Below are 12,456 nucleotides of genomic sequence, written 5' to 3' on the forward strand. Positions count from 1 at the left end.
AAAAGGAAATGATAATGATGGTACGGTTTGGTAAAGCTTAAAATAAGCTGATTTGAGCTTAATTAAAATAGGGGAAAAAAAAGACAAGTGTTTGGGCAAATTATAAAAAGACACATTTTAGGATTCGTAACTTATAAAAAGATGAACTACAGATAAAGGAAGAACAAAAAGAATGAATTACTCTCTCTCTTTACATACCTTTAACTGTATTAATGAAGAAGCAATGAGTAATTTCTCAAAAATCAAAATCAAAGAGAATTTAATAAATAGAACTACAGAAGCATACCTAACTTTTATTAATCAATAATGCATCTTTCTTATTGAAAAGAGTTTAAACTAATAAAAGTAAATAAATCAATGCACTATAGTCTTTCAATTAATTTTGGTTGGCAGAATTGCGACGGCGTAATTTGAGATACCCAAACTTGCCAGCACCTGGGGATGAACCCTCAAAAATAAAGGGCAAGTAGCCAGTTGCAGCTTTGTATCTCTGCTGAACCTGAACGTTATCATCACAACAAATTAACACCTCAGTAATCTAATAAGACAAACATTTCATAAAAAGATGTATAAAACTTGAGACAAGAATCATTTGGTTTGGTTGTTCTTCTAACAAAAGTATCATTTGTCTTCATCAATATATTGTTCAAAAAATGAATATCAAGTAAATGCAAAGTTCAAATATAACTTATCGTAACAGTCTTTGTTTAGTGCTAAAATGTTACCTCAAGAATTTGTTGGCTGCTCTGTAAGCAGTTCCTTCCAATCACACAAACTGTTCCTCCTGAGCCGCCTCCTGTTATCTTGGCTCCAAACAATGTCCCTTCATCAGATTGAGAGACTTTACTGTGTTGCAATTCCTGTACCAACTGTACAAGCCTATCTGTTCCGTCCGAGCCAAGCCCACAAGCGCTGTAGCTATAATGGCACTACACACACAAAAAAAAAAATCAAACCAAAATGGTCAAGAAATTTTATAATGTAGTTAGCTGCAAGATGTTTTTATTTAAGTTCAGCTAGGAAAATTAAATGCAGGTTTCTTCTTGTATACGAACTGGTTCTGCACTTTTGGTCCTTGATTTTCTATCAACATCTCATATTACATAATCCATTAAATCTAAGTACTGTCTTTCAAACCAGATTTCCATTTATAAACAGTTTAACTCAGATAAGTCACAACTAAATCTATGAGGTAAGTTCATATTTGTTAGGTAATTGTGAACAATAGTTGCTACTTGGATGGACAAGTCCGTCACCATTTATCAAATGATTGCATCTGGATCGAACCAGCAGTAACAAGAAAGGGAAAAGAGAAATAGTTCTACCAAGTAAAAGTGAAGATATAATTAACCGATTCATTCACAGTTTAAAATAAATGAATAAAGAGATTCCCCCCAAATTGTTTCTTATGAGGCAATATTTCAATTGTGCTATGATCTTACATCTTAAATGTCTGCTATTACTATTGTTTGTAAACATATAGGCAACCACAAAAATTTTAAACAATTTTCAAATACCTGATATAATAATTCTCCAAGCGCTGTAAGTTGCTCGTGTGACGTTGCTGATGTCAGCAGTGCTTTGAATGCCTGGAATCAAACAATTGGGAGAGACATGTCAAATTAAATACATAATAATAAATACAAAGACTACAAATTTATTAAAAGAAACAAAAGAATATGTTGTGACTTGGCAGAGTATACATTAACGCCGCCCTAGTTATAACAAAAATGTTGCGTATGTAACATGAAACATCAAATCAGGTGGAAGTAAACTGCCTGTAATATATGACCTGAGAAGGATAGTAACATCTAGTGTCGTTACGAGTGAGTAACTAACTTGAGAAGACATCAATTAACTATTAACACACCCTTTGATGAAAGCATGTTCAAGCTTTGATATGCTTTTCCACATGCAATTCATTGATGCATAACAATTAACTAGCAATTAAATTCTAACCTTAACCCGGAAATTTTCATATATAGGATGTCTAGCAGGTGCTATCACTCCATAATTACGCTTTGGATCAATTACTGTGACTGGATCGTTGTGGTTAGCATATTTTTCCTCAAATGTCTCACCAAGCATGAACTCGGGAAGCATCTTAACATAAACGGCCTCATATCTGTACACCAAAAATTTTATGAAATAAGACAAATTCATTTCAGAGTATGATAACCAAATGAATTGCATTGCATGACTCAGCAATAATTCATTTCAGAGTATGATAACCAAATTAATTGCATTGCATGACTCAGCAGTTAGGATATTTGTTAATTTGCCTTTCACAGAAGAAAAAGAAAAAGCTATAAATAAAAGTTTACCTATGAGGTGACAGGTTGCATAAATAATCTAACGATGCTTCTGCTTTTAGCAGTTCAATACCATCATCACCCAACTCATCGAGGTTGAATCCGTGTGAATCAGGCAGTGATCGAGACAGAATAGAAGATGCTATGGACTTAATTATTTTTCGACCCATAAAGGTGCCTATCCTGACGGATCCATAGTCAGCACCTCCAACGCTACAAAGGAGAAAAATAAACATAAAACCCTCTTTATTGTGATTTCAGGAAGCATACACTATTTTGATAAGAATAAGAATAGTGCACTGTGCACCAATAAAAAGAGATAAAGTAATTCAACCGTTCAAATTCATATGAATTTATTAAATTGCTTTCTTGACCCAGTAAAGTCGTTAGTTCAGAAAACCCATCCACGACATAAAGCAACAATCATAGATGACACACCAACATACACAAGCTACAATGCACCAACATATAGCAAAACGAGAATAACGAAGCGCCTTTCTACCTGTGTCTTATTCCTGAATCAACTCCCCAAAATCGTATGTGGCCAGGAATTTCAACAAGCCCAACTACCTCAGCAGGCTGAAAATGACAAGTAAATTTAACAATTATCATCTAATCTAGGTAACAATATCAGCAACGCAAAGTTGTTCTCATCAATGAGTACCTGGCACACCATTGCAAGAAGTTTATTGGCTTCACCACAAGCTGAAGTCATCTGGTCCATAACACCACATGGAGCTCCAACAATATGATTCTCCACCTAATCACCAATTTGAAAATAATTGTCAAACTGATAAGTAGATAAGAGACTGAAATTCGATACATCTCAATAGAAATCGGGGAATAAGTATTGGAGATAACATCTTTTAAAGTCATACCTTTTGGCAAAGCAAAGCAAGATCTCTTGGCTTAATAGTTAATCCTGCAACGTAGAGCAGTCGGCTTAAATAATTTGTCTACGCAAAATAGTCTATTTCGACAATTAGTAGTTTATGCCGAAAATGAGGAAAAAGCATTCTACTCCAATTTCTACAATAATACGAAGCTCTAAGGACACAAAAGAAAGCAGCATTATGTTACTTATACTCAAGCATTCTTCGTGATCCATGGTTTCAATGAAATTTACAGTGAATAGAGTTAAATGTGACAGCTAATATTTATTTGATAACTTGGAGGTACAATGGAAACTGACATTTGTCAAAATAGTAAATACGAATTTTACTAATTTTTAGAATTTCTACCGAGCAAGAAAAAAATCAGAATCTCCAGACTAACATGCCACCTCACCTACGTTCCTCCATCCTGATCTTTTTTTGGTTTCAGTTAATCATCTGATTAAACAGAGCACCAATGCGAGTTAAAGATAGTGCTTTCAATACCTAACTATATAGACTAGAGAAGTATGTCTCACTGTAAAAGCAGCACATTTCCAATGCACTAATTTTTAAATAAAGTAGTTCAAACCTTTACATTTTTAATATCACTGACACCCATGAACTTTTTGAATAAGATAAAGTTTTTTACTAAAAAATTGGTTTTAATTCCTTATAGTAGAACTCATCAAAGACTGACTACTGTCATTTTCATAAGAAACAAGCATAAACTAAGAATACATTCTGTATAGCTTACAACTGATATAATACAACAACACTATGAAGTTGGAAAATGCAAAATAACAAAGTTACCATGAGAAGCAGCTATGGCAGACATGGTCGCGACCTCAATAGAAGCAGAAGAAGATACTCCTTTTCCTTCAGGGACAGTAGAAGCTACCTGTACACAAAATTTAAATATTCGAACTGGCTTTAAAAAAATGCAGTTGAAATAACCAGTTGCATAGAACCCTGGGTACTAAAAACCTACAACAATGAACTCCAATGAATGAGAACGTTGATTTACCACAATAATGAAAAATTAAAAGTGATGATAAGAAACACATACCAGAATACTTAAACCATCCTCAAAACGAACACCTAATTCTGTCATTAAAACCAGAATAGCACCTGCAACATAAGCTGCCCACCTAAGAGCACACAGACCATGTAAGTAGGATATTCAGGAAAAGATACAGACAGGCATATTCAACAAAGAAGATTGGTATACTTTTGGGAAGGATCCTTAGCAAAGAATTTATTTGCCTTCTCATATGATATCGGCTTTTCTCCATCCATAAAATCAGATAGATCCATGTCAAAGGTTGGGCCACGATTGCTCAGTTCTGAACCATATGACACCTACCAAAATAACAAAAAAAAAATTGTTAATTAAAAAAATGAAATATTGATGCATCTAATACAACTTTTCTGTTTTGATCTCTAAATACACGATTCATTTCAATATACTCTAACCACAGTATAACAAGCTTACATTATAAATTTAATATATTCAATCCATTCTACTATGTCTATTATTTTTACAGAAAAAAAAATAGAAGAGAAAATCAACTTGAACTTACAATTTGCAAGACAGGTGTCAAATGTCCTTCAGCTTGTTGTCGGGCCTGTGCATGTTTCCAAAGTCTATGTTTACTTGGATGAACCCTTTGGATAGCAACATGACAGGCTTCTCTAATTGGCATCTGTTGACAGAAATGAGGTACAAATTCAGAAAAAGCAGGAGCATAATGACCACTGGAGGGAGATCAGGGTATTAAGGTTGTTCGCTAAGAAATATAGTGAGAGATGCAGTACCTGTAATACAAGGCTTCCCGAATAGTCAGCAATCCCTCCCATTACATCTAATCTCCCAGGTGCTCTGGTCACAAAAATTTCTTCCTGTAATCCAAATATTATTTGTAATATAAAGTTAGTAACGGAAAAACTTGTACATTAGAAGCTAAAGAATCCTAATTGGATTTATATTTGTTCCAACCCAGTCTGCCCAGTAGCACCGAAGATGAAATTTAGAATCAATATTGAAACATGCACACATTTTAAAAGTTTCAATACTGATTCTAGAAAATTATATACATGACTTTCTATTCATAAAAGTGCAAACAAACATGTTCAAGCACTATAGCACATGATATCTTATCATAGTAAAGTTTTTCATCTGTTCAATTTTTGTGGATAAGTAATATGTGTCTGCTGTAACTAATCCAAATTTGTCTGATAGTTGAGAATAAAATGAAAACCATTCCTAAGGCATAATTCCCATGTGAAGTTCTAAAAACAATGTTGCCATGAAAAACACCAAAATCTAATTAAGTCATATGCATATCAATGCCATTGTGTACCGAAAACTTTAAGAAATAACCAGTCAATTGTTCATTGCAATTATAAGATGTGATGGTATGGAACTATTATGCATACTTTCATGTAATAAACAAGAACATAATCTTATTTATTGAAAAGCACAATGCAAAGACTAGAAAGAAATAACTTATGAAATTTTAGTTTAGATAGTTAGACCTCCCAATTAAAAAGTCCAGCAGCAGCCTTACGCTCCCGGATCTGGCGCTTCTCAGAATTTTTCCCCAAATCATAAACAGCATCCAATTCTGCCAAGCTCTTTAAAAAAGTTAATGTGTCTGGAAGACCTTGTGTATCTCCATGGAGAATCTCGAAGTCCTCTGTGAATCTGAAAACAGAAGTTGAATGATGTAAAGCAAAACAAATTGCAATAGCACTTGTTTTCTTACCAGAATAAAACTGCAATAAAAATTTAAATCTCACGAGTTCATTAAGGAGCTTTGCTCGCTCATTTGGAAAGAGGGTGATCCACTTCCAAGACCAAGCTCACTTTCAGCATTTGAATACCAATCTGGAATGCAGATATCTCGCCCAACGACCCTTTGTAGTTGATACCCAAGAATGATGGCATCACGCAACCTTCTAGCTCCACTAAGCTACATTTCAATTGAGCAGAACAAAAGTTTCAATGTAAATCGTCCTTCCTCATTAGCAGAACTTTTACTTTCATAATATGGGTTTCACAAAAAATGTAAGCTTTGTTTTGTACCGGATTTCTTCTCATTACATATTCAGTCTGCATAGTTTCCTTTCAAATACAAATCCTCTATTTGTTTTGGGAGTAATTTGCGGCAAAACCCCCTCAACTATCAATTTACTTGCAAAAAACCATCCAACCTCATATTTTGGTGGGAAAACCCTCCAAAGTACTGTTTCGTTTACATTTTTAAGGTGTCGTCTATTCAGCCTCGTTAAGTCTTAATTTTGCCCACGTGGCAATGACAGGTCAATAAAAAATTATCCTACGTGGCCATATTTTACAAAATAAAAATTAAAATAAAAACAAAAAATTTAAGAGTAATTTGCGGCAAAACTCCCTCAACTATCAATTTACTTGCAAAAAACCATCCAACCTTAAAGTTTCTTAGATGGTTTTTTGCAAGTAAATTGATAGTTGGGGGAGTTTTGCCGCAAATTACTCTTAAAGTTTTATTTTTATTTTGTAAAATATGGCCACATAGGATAATTTTTTAGTGACTTGTCATTGCCACGTGGACAAAATTATGAGCTGGACAGACGACATCTTAAAATGTAAACAGAATAGTACTTTGGAAGGTTTTCCCACCAAAATATGAGGTTGGATGGTTTTTTGCAAGTAAATTGATAGTTAAGGGGGTTTTGCCGCAAATTACTCTTGTTTTGGCATAATTTATACCATTTTAGTTTCTTGAGATTTTAAACTGTAATACTGAGCACATCTAGTGACCTGAGTTGCTCCAACAGAGATTTTTTCTGTTTAAGTTAATTGTAAGAGGGAAAAAAAATCATCGTTTACCTTATCCGACGCATAGTTTTTACCAAAAGCTGTCTCCTGCAATATGTGAGCTGCCACCTGTGATTTAAAAACTTCTTTAGACAAGTAATAAGGGCACATAATGCAACAATAAATATCTTTTCCCTGAACTTTATGCACTGCCAATGCAATTGTAGATAAAATATGATTTTTTTTTCTGTTAATAATAATAATAATAAGATAATCTGTTAAGAAATGGACATATCTCTAGCAAGCTTGACACAACCTTCAATGTGAAAGCCTAGGCCTACCCAATAATCATGAACCTATAGTATGCCTTGCAAGAAACCAGAGTTACCAAGACTCTCAAGAAACCACCAATTTAGACAGGAGTACACATTTTGAAAAAAAAGGAAAAAAAAAACTTAGACAATCAGATTCTAATATTCAAACCAACACACATTTCATAATTATTAAAAAGTGACATACTTTACAATCATTTGACAATTTCAACAATTCAGGGATTTGAGCTTTGAAATTACAAATCTGCTTTCAAAATGGAAGTTTTCTCAAATCCCTTCCTCCTAAACATTAAAGTTAATCCATGAAGAATCATCATACCATTGGCGCTAACTACTAAGTGATCAAATACCAAACTAAAATTGTTAGACCTGTTGTATTTTCCTTAAAGTATATATGATTACCGTGATGACACATAATTTAAACATAAGGAATCAGAGAAGTCCAAAAGTGAAGAGGATACCTCACCACCATTGATGCCTGCTTCATAGCATGGTCTCAAAGTAATTGCACGTTCAAGATAAGGTGCCCAATGGCCAGTAAGTAAATCCCTTCTAATCATCTCGACACCTCCTTGATGATACTGTTCAAATAATTATTGCACCAAAACTCATCAAATTCTTGGCAAGAATTTTTAAGAAAAAAGAGAAAAAGATGAGAGTAAACCAGAAGGAGCACTGAAAACATCAGGTTCTCTTAATTACAGGTTTAAAATGATAAGGAGCAAAAGTAATTAATAAATTAAATATACCTCAAGCATAATTCTTAAGAAAGGCTCTTCGTTGAAATAATCTCGGCGAACAAAAACAAAAGGTAGCTTGTATGCCAGGGCCTCGCTCACAGTACCATAGCCAATTTTCCCTACAAATGATATATTCAATTCATTCTGTATCAACAAAATCCAGCTTGCATTGACAAGTTTAATACATACCAATCATACAGTCAGATGCTGCCATAAGATCAGGTGTATATGCATCTTTTGCTAGCTTTATAAAATTTGGAGGAAGCTCCTGAGTGTCAGATGCACCACAGACCTAATACACCAAAATAACTTAATAAAAGCAACAACAAAAAGTGTACGAAAGGGGTTTGCTCATGTGGTGCATACTTTTAAGGAAAAATTTTATAGAATAAGATAGAAGAATTACCAGGCACAGCCAACCAGAAGGTAAAAATTCCTCCTTCAACTTCCAGCCTGCTGGCTGCAAAATAGAAAAGACACAACGTGTGATCAGAATAAACTGGATGCGATCACTTTTGATATGCAATCTCAGGAAAAGCCTAATGATTGATTACAATAAATATGTAACTCATTATCCTCAGCTGCCTGGGAAGTCAAATTTCCAATAAATATAAGAAAATTAAGCTAACCTGCCCACCAAAGTTCAGAATAGCTAGCTTCACATCCTCCTCAATCCCTAGTTCCTTCCTCACCTAAAGAAGAAACTATAATGAGATCATGAATTAATTAAGAAACTAATGTTGTTTACAGAAAACTGTGAGCCGCAGACCTCCTTGCGGGATTTGTGCAATCTTCTAACAACAAGGGGAACATCAATAACATCCCGAAAAGCAGGCACTGTAATTATAAGTAGAAAATCAAAGAAAAATTAGTTAATAATTTGGGAAACATACATATAAAAACAAAACATAGTGTAACAAGTGATCCCACAATCTAGCAAATATGTCATATAAACCTACTTGGGCAGTATCCAGGCAGGCGGATCAAAAATTCACAGTGAGAATAATCTTCTGCTATCTGTATCACATTTTAAGAGAGACAAGTTTATCAAGTGCTGGAGGACACCAACAAATAACACTCAAAAACCCAAATGAGTGAAGGCAACACTAATTAAGAGGATAATCGCCAATTAAGAGGAGAAAACTACTGTATTTAGATATAGCAAGTAAAACTTACCTGCCAAACAATTGACCGATGATGATGTCCAGCAGCCATGACATACTCTGCATAGATGAAGTCCCAACTGTGATAGTGCAAATTAAGAAATTAGATAAATGAAAACACTTATAATTATTAATAAATGCCATCTCTATCATATAACGAAGAAGTACTTTTCATAAGCCAATAATGACTTGAAAGAAATATAGCTTTTAGATTCATTGATGTTAAATTAAAAATCAAGAAGGCTAACAAAGTCGCAGTGAGATCATACTAAGTAAAAATTGCATACATAACCAGGGAACCTTAAAAAAGAAAATGACTTTCCATTACCCCAAGAACAAGGAAGAAAATCAATATGCTATATAGTGAAATTATTGCTACAAACGATAAAAGAAATCATATACCTAAAGTTGGTGACACAAACAGAGCGAATTCCGGCATCAGCTGCTGCACGACATGCAACTGGAACAACATCGGAGACCTACAAATACATATACATGTATCAGCACAATTAAATTAATTATCACTATTTTGTAATGTGTGAGAATTTGAGAAAAGGAATGAAAAGAAAAGTAGGTATTACCACTAAGTCAGCTTTAATAGAATTAAGCCACTCCACTTCTGTTGCCAAAATGGAAGCCCGAGGTGCCACAGCTGTTTGTGAATACTGAAAAAAAAAATCACCCAAATTGAAAAACAATGACAAATGGGTTTTCACAATTCAAAAGCTTTTCATTTATTTTACAATTGACAAAAAGAAAAAAGAAAAACCTTTTCCAAGGAAGCAAGACGATCCACAGTCAATGCATCTGCCTGAACCGCTCCACAATCTAACAGCACCTAATTTAATTTTACAAAACTATAATCAAATATAACTGGAATCATTAGAGATATAGAAGAGACACATTGAATTGAAAGTGAGGAGTTTAAACCTTGCGAAGGAATAGGCGAGGTGATTGAACTTCAGAAGTAAAAACAAATTCAGGAGCACCAGTTACCACATGCACGTCATGCCCAGCCATAATCAGATGTCGAACCACCTGTCCATCCGCCATGACCCATGATCAGTCACACCATCCATAATCAACCACCAAATCTCAAAAAAAAAAAAAACAGACCTCAACTACACGAGTGGCATGACCAAAGCCATGGCCGGTGACATAGTAAGCAAAAACCAAATGATTCCTGGAAGCCGATACTCCATCAGTCTCCGGCTCGATCCTCATTCTCTCCCTCAAACACTATAGAAGTTTCACGGTAGAATAATATAATAATCTGGAGATCAAGATCAGAAGAAGATACCCAGATGATGATTAAGTTATTTTGAATTTTGAGAAAATAAATAAATAAATAAATAAGATCATCCGAAAAATGTGAGATTTTTCCTTCTTTTATTTTTTTAATTTTTTTAAGGATAAGTGGTGTAGGTCCCAATCCTTATCCCATACCTTTTTGGCTGAAGAGCTTTTCAAACTCAACACGGAACGAAACTATGGTACTGTTGAGGTTGTCTGATCAGTTTTTCTTTTTCTGTTACACTTATACTTACTGAGGGGAAAGGACGCCTCAGGCAGGCTTAGATTTAGTTGATGACTCAAACGGCGTCGTTCGTTGAACTTGACTCATTGCCACGTCACCATTCCACGAGGTCATCTATCCATTATATTATCTTTTCCGTAGACTTAGGATGTTGACCCGAAAAAACCCTTTTTAATTCTAATTAAGATTTTTTTTAATAGATTCTAATTAAGACTTTTACTCCTAATTGATATGTACTAAATTTTTTTTGAATTTTTGTGGTCAAATATTTAGATTGTTAAATTTAAATTTTTTTCAATAATTTTATTCAATTTTACTATTTTAGTGATTATTTATGTACTAAACTATGCTCTCAAATCATACCTCTCAAACTTTGACATATACTAAATCATGCCTTTTGAATTTTCAACAATCTCGATCGATAGTTCAGGGGTATTTTTAACGACCTTAAAAGTTTAGGGGCGTAATTTAGTACATGTTAAAGCTCAAAGGGTAAAAATCTTAATTAGCTTTTCTTTTTGTAAGGAGGCCCGAAAAAACTTTAATGTAAATACATTGGAATTTTTTTTTCATGAATAATTTTATTGAAAAAAAAAAGTGAAATTTGATATACCATCTTTTTTTTTTTGAATAAAAATTATAGGATCTATTAATTAATAAATTTGTTCAAAACCATATAACGCACTTCAGAGGAACCGTCATCCAACTGAAGCACACGACCTGTAGAGAAACAAGAGTCTCTTGCCAAGCAATGAACCAACTTATTTGCAGATCGTTTTACAAAACACAAATTGTGAAAGCATAAAATACCGCTTTGAATCGCTTGGACACACACCAAGCTATCTGTTTCCAACATGACTCTATCCCACGAATGAGTTGCAATCCAACTCAATGCTTCTTTAATGCCTATTATCTCAGCAATTTTGGGTTGAACACATCCAATCTTCCTATTCTTGAATGTGTCTACCATAGCATCATGATGATTCTGAACTACACAACCCATGCCAAAAGACAAGACTCGAACCGGAAAAAACTAAAGGAAAAAGACTAAAAAACCATGTCCAAAGACAAAACTAAAGAACCATGTCAAAAGTCAAGACTAATGGAAAAACTAAATTAGTTTCAACACATAAGCACGATCACAACATTAAAATTAATTAAGGAATGAACTATTTATAATTCTAACCCCATAAAAATATTAATTGGAATTAAACTAATAATAGTAAATTAATAAATGAAAACAAAAATTTGAAACGGAAAATGTCGTTGAGCCGAACCGAACCACCCTTAGACGACTGCTCTTGAACCCCTCACAAAAGAAAACTTTGGCATCAAATCAATCAAGAAGATCAATACAATAATCTTCTCCTTCGGTAATATTTTCGATAATATTCAAATTCTGCATTTAATGAGACACGAATTTCCTTTACTATTTTTCAATTTCAGCCACATACGTAAAGTTGATTTGATGAAATTAATTTGTTGAAACACAAATCCAGATTTTGGTAGGATTAAATCCCATTAGATATCGGTATCGTTCCTTAAAAGGAGTTTGGTTTAGTGTGACCTTTCCATACACTTGTCAATCAAAATCAATTTGGCAATTTCTTCAGTTGAAAAATAGAGATGTTTCGGCATCTACTAGCCAAGCTTTGGCTGTTTCTGAGCTATGGACTAAACCGATTTTGGGAGAGTTGA

The 12,456-nt window shown here is 34.0% G+C and overlaps 1 protein-coding gene across 2 annotated transcripts; it reads right to left on the reverse strand.

The window, feature by feature from the left end:
- Positions 1 to 153: 153 nt before the first annotated feature.
- On the reverse strand, positions 154 to 10,854 carry LOC115700263 (L-arabinokinase). 2 transcript variants are annotated; one of them, XM_061106541.1, is made up of 30 exons: positions 10,668 to 10,854; positions 10,338 to 10,494; positions 10,152 to 10,259; positions 9,991 to 10,059; positions 9,803 to 9,886; positions 9,624 to 9,700; positions 9,235 to 9,301; positions 9,018 to 9,075; positions 8,828 to 8,895; positions 8,688 to 8,750; positions 8,465 to 8,518; positions 8,248 to 8,350; positions 8,068 to 8,177; positions 7,780 to 7,899; positions 7,059 to 7,115; positions 5,987 to 6,159; positions 5,723 to 5,891; positions 5,003 to 5,086; positions 4,768 to 4,890; positions 4,416 to 4,546; positions 4,254 to 4,335; positions 3,998 to 4,085; positions 3,191 to 3,234; positions 2,977 to 3,072; positions 2,815 to 2,891; positions 2,325 to 2,525; positions 1,960 to 2,125; positions 1,518 to 1,589; positions 726 to 929; positions 154 to 499 (listed from the first exon to the last, which is right to left on the reverse strand). In XM_061106541.1, the coding sequence occupies exons 2-30, from the start codon at positions 10,443 to 10,445 to the stop codon at positions 377 to 379; spliced, it is 2,979 nt and encodes a 992-aa protein (XP_060962524.1). In that variant the 5' UTR covers positions 10,446 to 10,494; positions 10,668 to 10,854; the 3' UTR covers positions 154 to 376. The 2 variants fall into 2 exon arrangements, with proteins under 2 accessions (XP_060962524.1, XP_030483694.2); XM_030627834.2 differs by lacking the exon at positions 10,668 to 10,854 and having other exon boundaries at positions 10,338 to 10,627.
- Between the last annotated feature and the right edge of the window lie 1,602 nt (positions 10,855 to 12,456).

Source organism: Cannabis sativa, chromosome X (assembly GCF_029168945.1).
Source record: "Cannabis sativa cultivar Pink pepper isolate KNU-18-1 chromosome X, ASM2916894v1, whole genome shotgun sequence".
Lineage (NCBI taxonomy): Eukaryota > Viridiplantae > Streptophyta > Magnoliopsida > Rosales > Cannabaceae > Cannabis > Cannabis sativa.

Excerpts from the sequence above, each read along its gene's own strand:
- LOC115700263 (XM_061106541.1), bottom strand. The coding sequence starts at position 10,445 with ATGAGGATCGAGCCGGAGACTGATGGAGTATCGGCTTCCAGGAATCAT. Across the intron at positions 9,076-9,234 it reads ATCGGTCAATTGTTTGGCAG|ATAGCAGAAGATTATTCTCA; the intron begins GTAAGTTTTACT and ends AATGTGATACAG. Across the intron at positions 8,519-8,687 it reads TTCTGAACTTTGGTGGGCAG|CCAGCAGGCTGGAAGTTGAA; the intron begins GTTAGCTTAATT and ends TCTATTTTGCAG.